This window comes from Lepidothrix coronata, unplaced genomic scaffold (assembly GCF_001604755.1).
Source record: "Lepidothrix coronata isolate B3197 unplaced genomic scaffold, Lepidothrix_coronata-1.0 Scaffold110, whole genome shotgun sequence".
Taxonomy (NCBI): domain Eukaryota; kingdom Metazoa; phylum Chordata; class Aves; order Passeriformes; family Pipridae; genus Lepidothrix; species Lepidothrix coronata.
This window is the reverse complement of record NW_016690290.1, coordinates 469,512-490,097: the sequence shown is the minus strand read 5'-3', so window position 1 is coordinate 490,097 and position 20,586 is coordinate 469,512. Positions and strand designations below refer to the sequence as shown.

The 20,586-nt window shown below is 44.0% G+C and overlaps 1 protein-coding gene across 11 annotated transcripts in view; it reads right to left on the bottom strand.

The window, feature by feature from the left end:
* Positions 1–8,389: 8,389 nt before the first annotated feature.
* SMPD3 (sphingomyelin phosphodiesterase 3) overlaps positions 8,390–20,586 on the bottom strand; it is an 85,078-nt gene continuing 72,881 nt past the window's right edge. For all 11 annotated transcript variants that reach the window (XM_017824458.1, XM_017824457.1, XM_017824459.1 and 8 more), the window contains 4 exons: positions 20,129–20,218; positions 19,141–19,204; positions 14,172–14,334; positions 8,390–13,013 (listed from right to left, as the gene is read on the bottom strand). In XM_017824458.1, the coding sequence (XP_017679947.1) occupies positions 12,912–13,013; positions 14,172–14,334; positions 19,141–19,204; positions 20,129–20,218 (419 nt within the window). In that variant the 3' untranslated portion in view covers positions 8,390–12,911. The remainder of the gene's footprint in view (positions 13,014–14,171; positions 14,335–19,140; positions 19,205–20,128; positions 20,219–20,586) is intronic.

The window sequence follows — 20,586 nt, the reverse complement described above, 5'->3', positions numbered from 1 at the left end:
TTGGCAGAAATTGTACTGTTGAAATTAATTCTGCTTTAGATGAACAATCAACTGATGTATCTGTTTTGTATGTGTGACCTATTAAGGGAAATGGAAAATCAGTGTACTGCCTGTCCTGAATTGTGTCAGCCAGCCACAGGGATAACTGCTTACCAAAGCTACTCCTGTTTCCTCTGAGCAGCAGCTTTAGCAAAGTGACAGAAATACCATAAAGAAGCCATGAGGGAGCACAGCCCACTCTGCTCTGCCTTCCTGGTCACCATGCTACATCATTCTTGTGAGTAGGAATTTTTTCTTTTCCTAATGGTGTGGTTATATTTATAGACCCACAGGCCATCTGAAATATTCCAAAATTTTTCAGAATCATTTTCCTGACAAACAGAAACCCTGCAACAACTGCTGAGATATGTGAATTTCACTTTTCAAAACTCTACTTTTAAGACTCTTAACTCCAGTCTGTCATTTCTTACAGACTTTGCTGGAGCGTAGAGGTTACTGTTCATTAAACATTTGTTTTAATTTTTATACACTGTGCCTATCCCACAGAAAGTATGGTGGCACAAGTCTGTTATGTGTTGGGTATGTAAGTACTGCAGTTGTAAAGGAAACAATATTATGGCCAAGCCTTTAAAGTAGTAAAGGCTTGGCCCTTTTTTTTTTTTAAAGGCACAGGCACAGTTGTGCAAGCCTGAAAAAAGCTTGCATTATACAGCTGCTCTTCTACCTGTGTGCTCTGACACAGAAAGCACGAGCTGCTGTTCCCCTTGTGCAGGAGGAATAGCTTCTGAAGGTGCAGTTAACTGCACAGGTGATTCTGGATCCAACAGAACAGGACAGTGTTTCAAAGGGAATACAGAACTAATAGACAGCAATATATTAGAATTTATAGTTTTGAAAAAAATAAAGTAAGAACAAAACCACAGCAAAACTTAGAGTATTTCATTGGGTAGTATTAACTTCCTCAAAGATAACTGTGTATGTATGTGCCTGAATTGTACTTCCTGAGAAAAAATAAAATATAAATTTGCTGCAGTGCCAAAGGGAAGTAATGCACGTTGATGGGAATTTGTATTTTGTTGTCAGTATTATGTATGTTGAAGTTATGTGGGCACTGCAGTAGATACTGGGCATGGTGACTGAGAGGCATCCCTGTTAAAGCTCTTGGTGTTGTGAGGCTTGGCACTAGTGAGGCTCTCAGAGGTGGGTGAGTGCAGCCAAGGGCACAGGCCAGATGTAGCAGCAGCACGTCTGCAGAACTGTGCTCAGGGCTGAGCTGTGGCAGTTCATGGGATCTGCTCTATGTGCATATGAGGAAAAACATAAATTTCAGTATACCTGGAGCAGAAATTGTATTGCTGCTATCAAAAAAAAAAAAAAAGCTGGAAAGATTGAATGGTGAGCATATTTTAGCACCTCTGGTTTCCTTAGAGGAACAAAATCTGATGGATGTGCTCAGGAAGCCTTGTGCATGTTTTAATTCACTGTGTGTTACCAGCATTGCTGATGCTGGCTGGTTAGGCTTGTGCATTTAGACAGGCACTGGAACTGCCTTCAGGATTTGGTTTAGTGTGCTGGAAGCTGCTGTGTTGAGGCAAACCCTTACCACATGTGTGTGTAATTAGGACTATTTATTGTATGTATCAGTCTTCCTTGACTTCTGTGAATTCCTCAGATTGGAGTGAAAAACTTAAGGTGATCTGTAAATTGTGTGGAAAACAGCTGCTTGCAGGGGGATCCTGGCCATTTCTTATGCATGTGTGCAAAAACAGAATAAAAGACTACTTCTATCTCTGTCCTCTGCCACAGGGCATCTTACTGTAAGAACACACTTGGGGGAGGAAAGCCTCTTAATCAAAAAAATCCCATCTACCCAGTGGCAGCATCCAGCTCCCATTTGTTCCCAGAGCTGACAGAAGCATTGCAATGATGTGCTGAGCTGCAAGAGCTTCTGGCTGTGGGCATCTTAATAAGCAGAGCAAGAATCCTATTTTCTCTTGGAAGGAACTTATTCTGTGCTGCCACCACAGGCAATTTTTTTTCTAAATGACAACAGCTTTGATCCTGACTAGGCCTGCAGGCACAGCTGCACGTTCTAATTGAAACAGGATCCCTTGCCACCACTGAACTTCATAGTACTGCAGTTCATATATTGCAATGGAGCTTGGCAGCTTTTTTAATGTGGCACAAGAGATGTTTGCACTAAAGACATGGGTTTTAGTCAGGTATTAAAAATAATAATAAACTACCAAGTGTTGCCATTCACATTTAGCTTCCCAGTTTCAGTTTTGCTGCAAAAGTAACTGTATAGCTTTGAATTGCAATGAAATGTTACTAATATGTAGTGGTTACCACAGCACAGATCCACAAGAGGGTGCTGAGAACCCACTTCTAATTTTCTAGCCTATTATAAGTAAGGAAAATGCACAGACTTGCAATGCAGCTCTCTCATCTTATGTGCAAATAAATGCCTCTGATGTTACGAGACACACTCTACGTACATGGATGGAAATGGAAAACTAGTTCAAAAAGTGAAACTCCCAATAAAACTAATCCAGACTTGCACCTACTGCTAAGGCAGGCAGGCAACAGAATTCTGTGTGTCCTGCTGAATACACAGAATGAATGGTACTCTTAGGACAGTGAAGTTGTCATGGTCCTGATGAAGGACAAGTCTTGCGTTCTGAAGGGTGTTCTCTAAGTCATGGCAGCTGCAAGATTTGCTCCTTTATTTGCAGAACTGGTACCTTTGTCTGAAGGCTGGGCAATTCAAGGACTGAGATCCTGGAGCTTGCTTTTCTCCTTCATTAGTCCCTTTGAAACTGCTCTGTGTGGGCTTCCTGCATATAACAAGATAGAGGATGCAGTTCAGGACTAATTCATTTAGTCACTCATCTTTTGTATTCTGTTTGTAGTTACAGCTGGTTGTTAGGAGGGGAAGAGACTATTACAGCTTCCTAGGGTTGGATTTTTCCAGTGGTGATTGTGAGCTGAATACAGTGGATGCTTGTGTTGTCATTCTACCTTATTGACTCTGATGGCATTGCTAAATGTTAATTTGGTTTTGTACTTAATCATTGTAATACTTCACATTTCCAAGCATTTAATGCAGATTAGTGATTAAGATGCTTCTCCGAGAGGTATTTGTTGTCATCTCCATTTTTCAGAAAAGAAAAAAACTGAGGGTGCTTTTTGTGGTGTTCAAGTGTTTCATCTGCCCCAGGCTCACTATAAGATTAGGGCCTCAGAGCTAAAAATTACTTGCTCAAGGCCATGCAGAATAGACTAATCCCCTGACTCCCTCGCTCTGCTTTAATCATTTGTTTTCTTAGCACAGTGTGATTTCAAATGCAGCCTTAGGAGCTTTGACCGAGATACAGCAGATAAAGGCTCAGAGGCAGTAAATCCTTGGATACCTCAGTAATTAAAACCATGTGGGTTTTGGCACATATGTACAATTTATATTATATATAAATTGTATTTTTAATATAGTTATATATATTTACAAAGCTATAGTGCTTTGATTTTGTTTTCAAAGCCTGTCACGAAGATGACCCACTTTTTTTCCCCCCCCAGCAGGATTCTGTCTAGGATTTGAGAGCCCTGAAGATGCCTCTTTTGTGGACAAGGGCACTACTGAAAGAGTGAGAGCTGATGATGTTGCTGGTGCAAAGGGACAGCCCTGCACTGCCGCTCTGACGGGCTCCTGGCAGGGCTGTGGGCACAGCCCCGGGGCAGCTCAGCCTTGAGTCACACAACTGGCCACGGAACCTCTGGTGCTTCCTCAGGGTTTTGCTCAGGTGCAGCTGCACAACCTCCTGCAGCAGCTCCTTTGCTGAGGGTTTGTCTCTCACTCCTGTCCTTGTGCACAGCCTCTGCTCTGTCCTGCCTTGCCCATCACTCATTCCAGGTGCAGTGTTAGGACTCGTGCTCTGGGAGGAACAGTGGGTGTTGCAGTCACTGAGTGGAGTCCTGCTTCTCCAGGGGGATGGTGGGTCCTGCTGCATCTGTCTCACAGAAAGTGGCTGCTTGCTTCATGTTAGGGTATCTAAGAAACCAGTGACTCACCCCCTGGCAATCAGCAAACAAATCAAGCTGCGATGAATGGGGTGGGAGGGAAGGAGGGACAAACAGCCTTCACTGCAGCACTTGAAAATGTCATATTTCTTCTCAACTGCAGTGTTTCTAGGAATGGTTGCAGTGACTGTACAACAGGTCTACATGTATAATCTCCTGCCTGCCTCACAGGCAGCAGCAAAGTCATTTATACCACAGGGCTGATGATATAGGGTGACATACCCTCATGTTGGTGGAAAGGGCTGGGAGCACCTCCAGGATTTATAATAAACCAGCTGCTCTGCAGCCTCCCAGTGCAGCAGGAGAGGGACAGGTGGCCCCTCCAGGGATGCCAGTGAGTCTCTCAGCCCTGGTGCCCCTTTCCTTGGGTATTCCTGTGGGGCTGAGCCTCAGGGCAGGACAGACACGTTCTCCTTACCCCTGCCCTGCCGTGCCTGCATGTCCCAGCACACCGGGCAGTGTCCCACCTGAGGGAAGGTGTGTTGGCACCTGCTGCCAGCCCCAGGGGGCAGACGGGCTGGGGGAGAGGCCAGCTGTGTTCTGCAAGCAGTGGTGGGGCCTGAGAAACAAGAGTTCATGTCGAGTGTGGGTGTGACTCCACACTGAGGGGTCCAGGCACACAACAGGCAGTGAACCGGTGTGCGAAGCAAACTCACCCATCCCTTTTGCTGGCTGTTGTGCCACATGTGTGTCCTGTCCTTACACTGGGACACTGTGCCACGGACCAAGGCAGTGGCTTTAGTATTGACTGCTTGTGTTCCTGCTGGTTTCAGGCAGCAGTGGTACCTCCTGAGCCGATGCTGTTTGAGTTCCCCATAATACTTCTCCTTGCCTGTGGAGCCTTAATCCTGTGGCCGTTGAATGGGAAGCTTACAGAGAAGAAACAGTGTTTTGAACACGCTCAGCCTTTCTTCAGAGGTACAAACCATGACTGCCTTTGTTTGTTTTAGCATCACTCAGCTCCTGCTGAGATTGTGCTTTTAGGTCTAGTTGCTTTTAGTTTAGATCTAGTTGCTTTTAGGTCTAATTTACTGTAAACTTTTTTTTCCTAGATATGTCTTTACAAATAACAAAACAAGTCTAAAGAGCTGTTTTTCAAGTCATGCTGACTGACACAAAGGCAACCATATGTCATAGGTTTCTGTGGGTTCTGCACCCCTTTAAAGATACCTTTCCATGTTATGTATGGCATTTGAATCTTTGCTTTCCATGCTTGAGTAAGAACGGAGAGGGCAATGTAGGGTAAAAGGAAAATATTTGTTGCAGAGCTCAGTTGTGGGTTAAATTTAGGGTTAAATCTGTTGTAATCTGTACATGCAAGACTAAAAACTCAGGAGAAGGGTTCATGATGTTAAAGTCTGTTCTTCCCTGGTTTGTTTTAAAACATTTTTCTCCCCACCCCAATTTTAATAACAATCACAGCAGCTTTATCATACCTTATGATACAGCCTCAGCTGCCTACATGTACAGCTGTCTCTGGTGGTGTGTTCTCTTCTGAGTGGTTAAAATGGTCTTTGGACTCCAAATGGAGTAGTTTCATTCTGATAATGGAATTTAAGTGATGGTCCCTTAGGTGACCCTGTTGGCATTACTTCTTACTGAGCCTTGGCCTTGCCTTAAGGCTTCTCCTTCATGGAGAAGAAATTAAATAAATTTCTTTTTAGATTTCAGGTGTTTAGATCCTCACCACACCCTGGCCCTTCTCTTTTTGTGGAATACTGACTAGTGTTCAACAAAACCTGACAGGTCCCTCTGTGTTGCACAGTGCACTGAATGAAATACAAACTCAACTTCTACATTAAAGGTTACATTTTCACCTTTTCCTGCATTATCTTGGCATGTACCTTGCAACATACATCAAAAAAGTTTTCAAAAAGGGAGGAAGGAGAGAAATATCTAGGAAAGACTGTGTCTTCATATTTCAATACACAACAGGCTTTATGTCTGTTGTAGCAGAGTGCTCTGCTCCACAGGTTTCATGGGTGTGGCCTAACAAAACAGTTAATTTTGGGGTGTTTTCTTTTGTGCTTGTCACAGCCAGGAAGCTCTTCAAGGCCCGTGTCTCACTGAGTTGGTGTGCTGTGCCTGTGCTGCCAGGCTGGGGGAGCTGTTTCTTGCTTATGGATTACAGGAACAGGCACAGGAATAAGCACCATTTCCCTGATCACCTGAGCAGTTCTTCCTGGCCCAGGGGCGTGTCCTGTGGAGCTGCTGGGGCTCATGGTGGCAGTGCCACTGTCCAGGTGTGGTTGGCAGCGTGTTCCTTGTTCCAGTGGCATCATCAGTGGCCCCAGCAGTTCTGTGCTGAGGCTGTGCTGTGGCCCTTGTAGGTGCTCTCTATCCAGTTCTCTCTCTTTGAAGGCTCCCTCCATGGCAGAACGTGGCCCCATTGAGAGTGGGGCCATTTCTCTTCTGTCTCTGTGCCAGTCAGCCAGGCCTTGGAGCTGCCTGGATAAAGAAAGGTATTTTCTCACAGGAGATCATCTGTTCAGATTGAAGCAGTGCCTTACATCCACTGCCAGCTTCCTGCTGCTTTCTTGGATGCTGCTGCCCTATATCCCTTTGCTTGCAGGGAGAATATTCCACTTGTGTCTATGCCTCCAGCTGGGAACTAGATACACTGCTCCATTGTTTACCTCCTCTAGAAGCTCTCTTTTTGAGACAGTCTGTATTTGCATTCCCTGGGCTGGCTGGGCAACAACTAATCAAATAATTATATTTAAAATAAGCTTTAACAAAAAAAGCATCTCTAAAAATAAAGGCAAGGTGTAGTCATGCTTCTCACCAACAAAACTAGTCAGCAATGTACATTCTGTGGAATGTTTCCCAAATAATTGAGGGCCATTTAATCTTAATATTCTTAACTTTTTTTGTTGCATTTTTTTAAATCTTATTAGATGTTCTCCTATCTTTATAGTATGTCTGCAGATCAAGTATCTCCTCCTTCCATTCCTTTTCTTTCCATCCCCCCTGCCCCCTATGCTTCAAATAGTCTTCTTGCACAGAGCCTTGACAAGCAGCTATTCATACTTGAAGAGTTTCTGCTAGTAAGCTCCAGTTCTGTCCATGTTTAAAACATGAATAGAAATAGCAGTGTTTTTTTCAAGATTAAACTGAAGGTCCCAAACAGATAATTTTGCTGGTACTTAAAAATAACATTACCCAGAAGCAGAAGAAATGCTGTACTTTTCCCCTGTGCTCAAACCAAAGATGGGACCAAGTGGGACCTTCTGGGTTCTGTGTCGTCCCTTTCCTGTAGTTGGGCTCATGCATGGAAACCCTTTAAAAATACATTCAGCTCTGTTTTAAAAGCATTGGGGTTTCAGAGAGGAATTTTTGTTTGTTTGGTTTGCATTCCATTGTGGTCATTTGGAAGCTGGTTTTGAACTTGTCTGGTCTTGTGGTCAGAAACTTTCTTCTAATTGTCAGCCCAGGAATCCAGGCCTGGACAAGGACCTCTTGTACTGGTCTGGAGCCATTGCCCAGCACTTGACCAGACTCAGCATTTCTTTCAGCCAGTGTATAATAAATGCTCCATTTACAGCTTCTAATTTGCTCTGCCAGTGGAGCACAGAGCTGCAGGGTGGTGAGGCTGAGGTCTCTGCACTGAGGTGGGAGGACACTCAAGGTCAGCTGTGGGCAAAGGGGATCTCACCAGAGTAAGCACCGTTAGTTCAACAGTGACACAGTTTCAGGAACACAGAGCTAATAATTAGTGAAGGAGCCACAGTCCTTCTTATGTGCTTACTGGGGCATACAAGACACGTTTTGTTACAAGTCTGAGTGTGTTGTATATAAATATCTTCTCAGCGAATGTGGAAAAGAGAAATCAGATGACACCAAGGAGTAACAGAAAAAAGAGTTTAAAATACTTGTTTCGTAACAGTCTTATTTTGGGGCTGAGATAATGGACCGGGCTTTGTGCTGAGAGTTAGTTTGTCTGGTGTGATGCCCTTTCACTAGGAATACATGTAGCAAAGTGCTTGGCACCGTGCGAGGGGGGATCCTTCCAGCGTGCCCTGGGGTGAGGCAGGGTCAGGTTTGCAGCCTGCAGAGGCTCTGGGAATGCTCTGCATGGAGCTGCAGAGCTCCAGAACTGCCAGGGTGTCTGTGCAGGGTGTTGGGCAGTGGAGGGCGAGTTAAAAGGACTCGTTTCTTTCCCCCTTGATTTTCTGCAGGTTCACCAGAACACCTGTAGCACAGTGAGACTGTACTTGACCCACCCACTTGACCACCCTGGGATTTGGAGTCAGATTTCTGTTGGTGACATCAGGCTACACATCATAAAACCAGAGAAAGTGACTGCACAGAATCATTTGAGCCTTGAAATTTTATTACCTTGTTTGCATCAACCAGTTATTCCTTTCAGCACCAATAGAAGACAAAAACCCCTCCATATTGTTTAAAATACCTTGTTTTTATCAGGTCTGCAATTGTGGTTTTCTTGCAGATAAAGAAACCAATGAAAATATTTAAATTTTTCTCTTTTTTCATACGTTTTTAACAAAATGTTGGAAGGTGTGTGCTTACCATATAAAAACATTAGGTTCCAGAAGGATACAATACCGAAAAATCATTGAAATAAAAAAGGTTATTCTTATTATAGGATTTCTAAACCTTAGCAATATTACAAGTCTTTAAAAGCATTGAGATTATATTGAAAATAAGATGGCATGGAAAAGTGAGACCTTCAGTAACAATTTGACCCTCGTAATGGATGATAAAATTGGGAGCTTTTCAAGGTGCTTGAATTGTATTTCTCTTCTCATCCTGTAGTGCCAGGAGGAGGCCAAACCACTTCATTTCTGAGCTGATGATATGTGCTGACACTGCTGTGCTGCTCTGGGATCCAGGGCAGCTCAGGGACCAAACTGTCCACGGTTGTGTCGGCTCCGGCTGGAGCACCAGGCAGAGGCCTTGGAAAAGAAGGTTCTTCAGTGGAATTGTATGTTCCCTAAATCTTACTGTCTAACCCAACAAGTAGGACTGCAGGTCTAGCCAGCCTGACTGAGAGTGCTTCTGGGCTAAAACTGTGTCACAATACTGGCACAAGGCAGGTGAACTCATTCTCCAGCCAGCAGGACAGAGCTCGGCGGGCTCTGGGAGCCAGGCTGGGGCAGTGGGACAGGGGCAGTGGGGATGGGGGCTTTGACAGCTCCCACTGAGCAACCAGGCTGGGCTGGGACAGACCCCTTGGGCTGGGACAAACAGGCTGGGCTGGAACAGACCCCCTGGGCACCGCTGGAATTGGTTCAAGGCCTTTGCCCACAGCACAAAGCTGGGTGTTCCCACCCTGGTGCTCAGTGGCTGGAGCGGAGCCGGTGGATCCATCGGACAGACAGGGCAGGGACTGACTGGAGCTGGATGTGCCTGAGAGGCCACGTTCTCTAGGGAGTGCTCTGGAGTGACCTAAAGTTACTGACTTTGTCAGGACCTGACACCCTGAACACTTCTGGAAGTGCTTACTTTTTGACTGTCCTCATTTGTGTCTTTTGCTCACTTATTCTAGAAGTGATGTTGTAAAATGCAAACTGAAATGAAAAACAGGAGATGTTATATACCCTTTATAAAAAGATGACCCTTGCTCTGCAGTGTCCCTGGCGCATTACTAAACCAAGAACAGTGTTATCTCCCACTTCTAGAAGATGCCTGAAATCCCAGCACAAAGTGGGGTAAGCATAGGACAGGAAGCTTAAGTCCAATTCTTATAAATAACATTCTACTAATAAATTGGGTCATGCTATCCATAAGTAAAGAGAATTGACATATAAACAAACTCTCCAGGGTTTAATCTCCTGGGCATGTTCTCACACCCAGCCCTGCCCTGCCTTTGTTGTTCTTTTCAGTGCAAATATTCTATGATACAGTATCTGCCTAAGGCTGGTGATGACTGATGTCCTGTACAGGCACTGCCTGAGTGACTCTGTGGGGCTGAGGGAACTCTGGTGGTTGCAGTGGTGGAGACAAAACTCATTTTTCTCCCGGAGGTCCCCCCTGGAAGGGAAAGCCTGTTCATTCCAGCTCCCCTGGACAGACACTCCCTGACCCCTGCAAACATGGAAAGGCACAGGAGCACCGTGAGAAACCAAGGAGCATCTGTCCAGTGGTACCACAGTGCTGCACCTCCAGCATCACTCTGGCAAAGTTACATTCCCTAAGACAGTGAATTAGAAAGAACTACCGAGACTGGTTAAATGTGTGTGTATTGTGTAAGAGAACATTTCACAACTAGGCTGTTCTTGAGCACTGAGAAACTAGGAAACATCAAAATCTAAAACAGTTTACTTCAAATTTGAAAAAAACATTTCTCAATATATCTCAATAAGTTGACAAAAGTGTCTCATTTTTAGTCAGCACAAAGCCACAGAACGACTTTTAAGGTAATTTAGACCATGTTAGTTTTACTGTAAATAATGTAACGTTGTTTGGCAGTAGTTTTATGTTTATGTCCCACACGGTGTCAAATTCAGCTCCTGCAACTGATACTTGGTGAAGTTGATATCAAATTGTAATTTACATTGTTAGGAAAACTATTAAAAATAGTGTAGTTAGTTTTACTACTGAGAAATAGCTGCTGGACAGCACACACATTGCTACTGATACTGTTTGGATTTTTTAAAAAAGGTTAATAAAATACAAGTAAGGTAGAAAATAGGATTAAAAAGCATTGGTTTGGGTACAAGTTTTTCTGAACTGGGTGGAGCAATAAGAAACCAGAAAAACACATTGCACATATGTGCACCCTCTGTATAAAGACAAACATACAAAGTGGGAAACTGGTGGTGCACGGGGTAGTACACTCAAGTCTCGGATGCTGTAAACTTGAATTCCTAATTTTATCAAAAAGGGGAACTGAGTCAGGTTCCATTTTTGAGTCCTCATGGGTTACTCGCAGATTACCCCTGGTTTGGCACAGCACACTTTTAAGAGGCAGCTTCTGCTCAAGGGACCCTGGGACTGGAAAATGAGGCATAAAATGTGTCAAGACCAGGTGCAGTGGGAGAGTGGGAGCAGTGGCCCTACTGCCTACTTGGAATTAGCCAATACTGTTAGTCCTGCACTCTCATGACTATTAAGAGTTTCTCTATTTGCAAAATCAGACTGATTTAAGTAAAAGCTCTGTTGTTTACCATAGCTAACTAAACCAGTATCAGAGACTGTGCAGACTGAGATTTCTAATTTAAATCTATTCAGATTTAGCTCAAGCTGATTCCTAGCAGGTGTAAACTAAACCAAAACAAGAGCATCTTCAGGAGTTTGTGGTCAGCATAACTAAAACAGGTTACTTAATGGAGTAAGTCAAATATTGGATTAACTCTTCTTAACACAGGGAATGTAATGTAAGTAATGTAAGAGGAAATAACACTAAAATTGAACACGACATAGGCAGAAGAAACTAAGTAATGGTTAGAACACAGGGGTTTTCATTGTTCTCTCAAAACATAAACCCTCTAAAGTTAAATCCTCCCAAAAAATGCCAACTCTCATTATGGACCTGATTCTCAGTTTTTCGTTCTTTTTGTTAAGGTTACAGAGGCTGGGTCGGTCAGGCCATGGGGAGATGGCAGAGGGGAGCCCCACATTTGAGGAGCTGTAGTGGAAAGAACATGTAAGTCAGATGGCAAGACCCCTCTTCAAGTCTGTGATGCATAACAAATGGAGAGTTGTGTCTCAGACACAGGAACAGCCTCTGCTCCTGGAAGGCAGTTCCCTAAGGCCAAGAGTCCCAGCTCTGCTCTCTAGCTGGCCATGCTGCACTTCCCCTCTAAGTGTACTGATTCCTTTAGAGAATTGTTAGGTTATTCTGCCTTATCAGTCATACACAGTTCTACACTTTTTTCTCCCCAAATGTCACTTATGTTTATGTTTACTCTATATCTAGCATGCATTTTACAATCCATTTCCCACTTACCCTTTCTAGCTAAGGCAGAATGTTGGCTCTGGTGTTACCAATGGTACTACAGGAATCTATTCACTCTACTGTAACATACATATCCCATATCATAATTCAGAACTGTCCCACACATGGCAAAGAAAGAAAAGACGTTACAGGGAAACTATGTTTCTTCTTAAGGGAGTAAGTTGCATTTAGAAAGCTGAAGGCCTGATTCTGGAGTCATCATTCAGACAAAACACTTCATAATTTCAGTGGGAACACAGCTGGAATAAGGGTAGAACTGTGTTCTTAAAGTCTTAATTCCAAATCTTTTGTGTGTCCGTAACTCAGACAGGAAGATGTTGGTCTGCAAATTGAAGAGAGCTGTTTGGTGTTCGGTCTATCTGTAGTGCCAGAAGGGTTGCAGTCCCAGAGTGGCTCTGGCTGTGGGTGGTTCTGAGCCCTCCCCTCCCTCTGGGTGCCAGGGCTGTGTGTGGAGCTCATGCAGGGCGGGCCATGCGGCTGCTGCGAGCGCGACAGGAGAGACAAAGCTTCAGCTTCTCAGACAAGGAAATGATGCAAAAACCATCGAGCAGCACTAACTCACAGACTAATTACAAACTAAATTGTGCTATATATTAGTATAAAAACATGTTTGAGTAAGAATGGCACTGGTTCAGAAGGAATTAGGACTTCCATCTTGGTTCTGTTCGGTCCACAGTGAAAGTGTTGTAGTACAGGCCTGCCCTGTTGCCTGAGCAACTTGTGACAGTGGCTTTTGGCCACAACCCCTTCCATTTCTTCCCTTTTTAAATCCACATTGTTGGTACATTCTGGGAGTAGCCCAAGTCAGGTCGGGTCACCTTTCCTAACGTGGCACCAGGATAGTTCGCTCTTATCCTCTGATATTTTTAAAATATCATTAATGTTTCCCTCTTCTGATTCTCAAAGCTGGTCAGTTTTAAGGATCATCTTCTCCTGTAGACACCATGAGACGCATTGCTACTGGTAGGTGGTCTGTCAAGCCTGCTAATTGGGTAATAAAGCTGAACTCTTCCACTTCCTGCAAAGGAAAACAAAAGTAAGAAAAGGAATTGAAAAACCCGTCTGTTCCAGCACACACCAGGCTTTGAACTACCTCAGAGCATTAGCAAAGGTGTGGGACCAGTCTGGCTTGGCTGGGCTCAGGATAAACTGTGCCACACAGACAGTCAGTGTGGTGCAGCTGCTGAGGTGAACCACTGACAGGCTACTGGGATGAAATCTGGTTTACCTTTTCTTGCCACTGACAGTAACAGCTTGTTGTTCCCGACAGATTTATCCAAGCAGGTAGGGAGGCCCTCAGCTGGGAGGAGGGGCTGGCTCTACCATCCTGGGCAGGGCATGCAGCTAAAAAGGAAACCTGTCTGCATTGGATTGAGGTGTTCAACTTGGGTGGGAATGTAATGCAACCAGGAATCCTGCTCCTTCTGCCTCTGAATTCCAGCCCTTGTTCTGGCATCATTTCATGTTTGTAAGATGGATTTACCATAGAGGTGTGCCATGGGCATTTGTGCCTCTGAAACAGGAAGCTTTAAAAGAATTTCCCTGCCAAGCTACTCTCACAGAGCCCGTGCAGAGAGAGCCCAGACCGAGGTATCCTGCACTAAGCTATGCTGAACTGCTCTGCTGCCTGCTCTTCTACAGCAGCTGCAGTGCTAAATAGCTGTGAATGAGCTTCTCATTTCCATCATGGAATTCTGTACAATTCTGGCAAGGTCTTACTCTAGGAAGCAGACTGCACCCTGCAAGTTCTCCTTCTGGGCAGCTCGTGTCAGCTCCTGCCTGTGCATCACAGAGTGGGAATTTGGGTGGGTTCTCACAGGCACAAAAGAACATCCACACCCTTGAAAAGATTAAAAAATATTCAGACTGCAGGCACAGGAAAAGCATCCAGCAAAACACTCAGTCTGGCAGAAGTTTAAGGGGTGAAAGTGAGGTTGGTTAGTTGGTGAGTTTGGAAGAGCAGCACATCTACCAGTGTTGCTGCTGGAATCCTTGAACTCAGCTTAACTTGGTTTGTAGTAGGTTTCCAATCAGGACTTGCATGCAAAAGTGGAAAATAGCAAAGCAGCAGGTCCTCCTTGGAGTATGATTTGAATCCAAGCAGAACAGGCCACAGTGCCATTCAGACAAGTTCATTGTGTGAGTTACAGCTCTTTTGGACAAGTCAGGAACTCACCACTTTCCACTCCAGGTAGAGACCTTCTTCTGTGTACAGCATATAGTCAATCCTCCTCCCATTTCCCTTCAGTGATGCCTTCCTCCCTTTTTGACTGGAACTGTGGTTCTTGCTGGTGGGATAGACTAAGTATCCTTTTCTTCCTTCTTCACTTTCCAGCACCCTATTTCATTAAAAAAACAAAACCAAGCACTTTAAATGGTTTGCTCATTCTGTCCACCTGTGCATTACCCTGGATTCTCTCCAAATCCCCAGTTCAAAAGGACTGTTAAACTTGTAAAGCACATCTTCTTCCAAATGTTTTCCAATATGAGGCTGTCCTAACTGCTGACAGGGCTCTCAGAGCCTCATGGCAGGCTTGGCATCACTGGTGCTGTGCTGGTGGAGCCAGGAGCAGGGCCCTTGCCTGCCTGCCACCAGCAGGGTAGGGCAGCCCAGAGCCCCTGCACTCATCTCCAGTGTGGCTGAAACCGGCAGAGGAAAAAACTGTTTCCTGGATTATTTTCATACAGACCTGAGCACTTAGATACAAACCTCTCCATTCTGATCAGAGCAACTCCTTCTGAAATGACACCAGCTTTACAGACAGGGTATGGATGAGAAAGGTTTTTCAGGAGCACCTTTGGGCATGTGGTAGTTGGTTTTGAGCTTCAGCATCAGATTACTGTGTCTTGGATCCCAAGCCTCACTTCACTAGAAATGACAGCCTAATATGTTTGACTCCTGTATGTGACACTCTCCAAGTTCCTCCACAGGGATGGACTTACTCAAACAAGTGTGTTAGCACTGCCCCCACCTTGAAAGGAGATGACCTGGCCCAAGACCATCCACTGAAGCACTTAAAACTGAGAACAGGCTTTCTAAGTACCAGTTTCCAGGCAAATAAGATGCAGTTCTCCCATTAAAATTTTTAGTTTGAGTGCTTAAACCTGAACAGTAGGTTTTATAGAGAAGACTATTAAAGCCCCAAGCAACTTGATCTAACTCTGAAGTTATCCCAGCTTTGAACACGACTTTGGATCAGAAAGTGCACAAAGGCCCCTGGCGCTCCATTTTTATAGGTAATCCTGTGTTTTGCTGTTGTGTTGGATTTCAAAAGAATCTTGGCTTACCTTGTGTTCTCTGTCAAAGCTGTACCCAAGAGCACTGAGGGTGACAGACACAGGGAATGCCCAGTGCCTGCCCGTGCTGGGGAGTGCAGAGGTGGCCCCAAGCACAGCCAGGGCTGTGTGGCACAGCTGTGCTGCACAGGGACAGGCTGGGCTGTGGTTTTGCTTTCTGGCTTAAACACAAACAAACCACCTCCTCAAAAAACACTTTCCTTTACTTACCTGCCAAAACCTGAGCTCAGGGTTCTGTGGTTTCCCTTGTAAGAGTTGATTACGCCATTAAGCAACATCATCAACTGTCGCAGGAGAAACACTGAGCCATGAACTTGGGTCCTGGCAGGTACAAAGCCTTTAATTTCACCTTGGAGAAAAATAAGATATTTTTGATCACCCAGTTTTTGAGACTTGACTTGGATGGGTTTTATGGGGTTGGGTTTAGGAATTTTTTAATGCATGAACGTGAGAGTACAGGATGAAGGAATAACAAGGGACAAACACCAGACTCTCATGATATGTTTTAATGTGTGAGATTCAAATGGTTTCTTTGTCAAATCTGGTCTCTTTGGAAGGACCTGAGTGGTGGCAGAGGGGCACTGGCTGCAGGTGATCAGGTCTCAGTAGTGTTATAATCTGTAAGTTTGGGTCAATTGATACACACAAGAAGCACTTAATGTGCCTTCAGAAGGTAACGGACAAAATTCTGATCATACAGTTATTTAATCAGAACTTTTCTTAACCTCCTCTGGACTTAGTGAGGTATTGAAGGTTCTTAGAGTTTACTGTAATCAGTTTCTGCAAGTAAACTTTCTTTCATGTGTTACTTGGTTTTAATAATAACTCACAATAAATTAGCTTACTCTCTGCACCCTATTTGCAAGATGATTCTACAAAGAGCTATTGCAAATGGTTCACTTCCTTAGATTGTTTTTCTAGGCTCAAGGAAGCAAGTTCTTTGATGGGACTGACCTCTTTCAAAAATTATATTTATATTTAGCAAAGATAATTAAGTAACAAAGTAGAAGAAACTGCTGATTAGCACTGCAGTACTACTGCAAAAAAATCTTACTTGCATTAATTTAATAGATGATTTTTTTAAGCTTCAATTATGTCTTTTTTAAAGTCTGTGAATGCTGGGTATTCACTTAACCTGCACAACTGCTCACAGAAGAGAAATGTTCATTTCAAACACATGAAGGAAACAAATTGTAAATGTGCAGCATCTGCTGCTGTCTCAAACTGGTACTGCTCTGCACAGGAGTTTGCTGTTTGTCCCTACAGGAAGCAGACACAAGTGTGGACATCTGGCTCTGCTGTGCTAACAGTTCAACACTAATTGAGTGAACAGAATTAATTATGACTGAGTTGCTCCACTAAACCTGAATCTTGTTTCTTAGCTGTGCTGTGCTCATAGGCCTGACTCTGTTCAGGGTTCAGAGATGAAAATGGGCTTGGAGACGACAGTCACCTTTGTGAGATGGGATTATTTGTGAGCATTTCACAAAGCCTTTCTGAGCAGAAGCTTGTGTGGTTTCCAGCACTGTGGCAGGGCCCAGATTGTTACATCTATCTAATTAATTGTTCTATAATTATCAATGGCTTGCTCATTATTTGTACCGAGTATGTTGTTCCAGTCTGATGTTTTACGTATGCTGTCCTTAACATGAAAGACAGATTTAAGAACGAGTTGTTCTGCTGCTTTTATGGCCTAATTGTTTTAGTAATGTGAACTACTTAATTTTATTTATAAAGTAGAGAAGAGTGCTGATGAAGAAATAATTCTCTGGATAGCTTGCACTGCCAATCTAAATGTCTGTAAAGCTTGATTAAGGTTCATTATTGAAAAATTTGAGAATGGATCAATTTTAGGCAGTACCCTGGTTTGCTGTGTATATGAACACTATTTCTTAACTAGACAGTGCCCCACAGCTACTGTGCTATTTACCATTTAAATGTCTTTAAAGCCCAGATTCCATTAATTGCTCTACATTTCCCTGAATTTCCTGGCACTGTCCTGTTTCCAGCCCTGTGCAGAGTCAGGAGGGCTCCTCACCCTCCCATGGAAACGAGGGCTGCTCTCACACAGGAGCACATGGACATGATGTGCCCATGCAGAGCCCTGTTTCCCTGCAGAGCTGCAGGAAAAGCCAGTGCAAATTATGGTCTCATAGAGGGTTTGTTCATCAGTGCAAAAGAATTATAACACATTGCAGAAAACTGAAAGCCACACTTAGCAGGGAAAAAGTCTTACGTATATTCTGTTCCCAAGGCCCAGAATATTTTCCAGTTCTCACATCCTGAGGTGCTGTACATACACAGAGGTAGCAGAAGTAATATTCTTAAATCCTTATGGATCATTTGATGGCTCCCTATCCAATCAGTCGTGTTTGTAGGTGGAACCTAATTGCTGAATACAAGTAACTCTTCAGGGAATAAACTACAATACCCCAAAAGTAATTTAGTGACACATTGTCTGAAAAGGCCTCTCGGAAATACAGGGTTTGTTTCTTTCATTTTGGGGGTTTTTTAGGTTGTGTTGGTTTGGGTTTTTTTGGAACCATAAAATGGAATGTTACACCCACATGGAGATTTGCATTTGCAAACTTGATTGTAGGGCCAAATCACCTTATTTTTGCATTCCAGAAATCCCTTTCACATGTACTAAATTTATGTTTTCAACATATGAGTGGAACTGTTTGGAAATTTTGCAAGTTCTCAAATGTGCAAACTGGGACTTGCTGTAGCAAATCTTTATTTTGGACATAAACTAAGCCCAGACCTGATGTCTAGAATTCCGTTTCTTTGTTCAAACTGATACAAAGAAAACTTCAGGGGGTGACTTCACCTAACCTGTTCAACCAGGTGTCCATCTATTCCACACAGAGGTAAGTAAAAATGCCAGCATAAACTGCCTATAATGTACCATTTCCATTATGTGTGTCAACAGCAACATCAGGACAGACTTGCTAATTCAAATAACTTTCCCTCTGTAGTATTATTTTGGTACCAAACAGCTAGAACATCCTTTATAGTTAGTCATGATGATAATGTATTTAGTCCAGTAAACTTCCCTTCAAGGTAGAGAAGGTGCAAAAAGGATTGCTACATTCATTAAGTGCTGCTCTAAAATTTACAAAGCTTATTAATTACTCTCCACTGGAGTATTGTTTAATAAACAGTACAGGTATTCAAGGAATTTATCCTAAGACTTTGGCAAGTTAAGGTTTTTTTGTATTTTTCATAACTCCACTAGCTCAAACCAAAGACATCTGTTTTTCAATATCAAACACTCCTTAAGAGTAATGCTGCACTAGTAATCACTGAAAGATGTTAAGCCACATTCCTAGTTCTGTCTGATGTGCTATTTAATTCCTCTCTGTATCTGTGAGCTGGGAGGTTTAAGTGTATTCAATTCTGCAAGCTTTCTAAATGGGTACTGTAAGCACTAGTTGGGTTGGGGATGGTGTTTTAAACTTCATGGGCTTTTTATCTGAGCAGAACTACACTTCCTTTTGCTGCTGTGAGCACAGAACTGGCTGCCTGCAGAAAGATTTTCAGACAAGCTGCCCACCCACCCTTTTTGGTAGTGCTTGGAGTTCTTATCCTGTGGGCCTGTCCAGGCAGGACCAGCTCTGGAGACACACAGACATGCAGCTGCTCTCAGCTCTTCATCCACTGCAGCCAACCCTTGACTTGGAGACACAGCCTTTCCCTTTTTCCTCTTCCCCAAACACCCTCGAGTTAAACTTTGTTTTGTCTTCCAGTCCTAAGCCACCCCTCAATTTGTGAAATGTTAAATAGCAAGCAATGAACTCCCTTTTTACATAACTGTCTAAAACGTGGAAAGATTAGGAAATGCTTACTTCTGCAGGTTGTCTGGGGTGCACACTTCTTCATCATATAATCCTTCAGGGTCCAACAAGGTGCCTGTGAACAGAAAGGGAGATGTGACTGCCCAGCATTGCTCCTGTGCTGTGCTGGGGAGGCTCCCAGAGGCACAGCTGTGTAAAGGCAGGATCTGTGTGGGAGAGAGGGACTGCTCTAAGAGCATGTTCTGTTCACTGCTCCTCTCCCCACACCTCCCTGCTCCCTTTCAAAATGTCTCCACCCTTCCACTTTCTCAGCTCTGCTGTCTCTGATTTGTTTTTCTGTTACCACAGAGCAAAGCCCCATTATTAAACAGTTCCACTTATCTTTAGTATCTTCATAGTTATCATTGCTGCTCTAGAGACACTATTAATTCCTGATCTAAAACTTCATCAGGTTCAACTGAGTTTCACCAGGAATTAATACCTCGGAGTTCCATAAAATCCTTTATAATACAAAACCTACAAGTTTGTAGTGGTGTTGATCTGCTTTGTTACATCCTCACTGACAGTATTTATGGAATACCAAATGGAACATTCTGATCAGAAGCTGCAGGCTTTCACTGCAGGCACACAGTACAGAAACAATAATTTGGCTTCCTCCCCCCCAAGTAATCTAGAGATTTTTTTTAGGAGCAGGATAGGTGGGGGGAGGCACTCAGGTACCTTGAGACGTGAGCTCTAGAGTGTGGACTGCAGTTTGAGACCTTTGGTTCTTAATTATAATTCAACAACGTATGCTAAGGTTTGTAAAATATATGTTACAAACCTTTGTTCTCCACCAAACTCTTACTGCCAGTGAGCTGACCTGCCTGCTGCCTGAGCTGTGTGTGACAGGAGTGTCCCCACCCTGCTGCCTGAGCTGTGTGTGACAGCAGTGTCCCCACCCTGCTGCCTGAGCTGTGTGTGACAGCAGTGTCCCCACCCTGCTGCCTGAGCTGTGTGTGACAGGAGTGTCCCCACCCCAGGGCTGCAGAGCTCTTACCGATGGCCCAGGGCTTGTCCTCCCCAGGGCCAACCCGACAGGGGTCTTTGTAGTGTGTAAACAGAGAGTGCTGCTGCTCCAGCTTGTCATCTGCAGGGAAAGAACAACCCTCAGAAAAGGTACATCAGCTGCCAGTCCTGAACCTGTGCCCAGCTGTGTGTTCTGCACCATGGGCTCAGCAAGGCCCCGTTTCTCCTCCATAAATACCCAGGTTTGATTTGAGCCAGTTCAGCAGCAGCTTTACTGCACAGCAGGAGCTCTCCTTGGCCAGAAATCCCAACAAATGCTTGCTAATAACTGCTTTCCTACCAAGTCTTTTCTAGGAAAGACCTTTCTGATAGTTTTTAGCTCTAAATTGAAGTGGAAGTTTTCCAGTGTATCTCCTCCCACTGCCATTGCATTGCCTACATTGGTACCAAACCCTTGTTGGGATGGATCACCCAGTGGACAACTGGGCT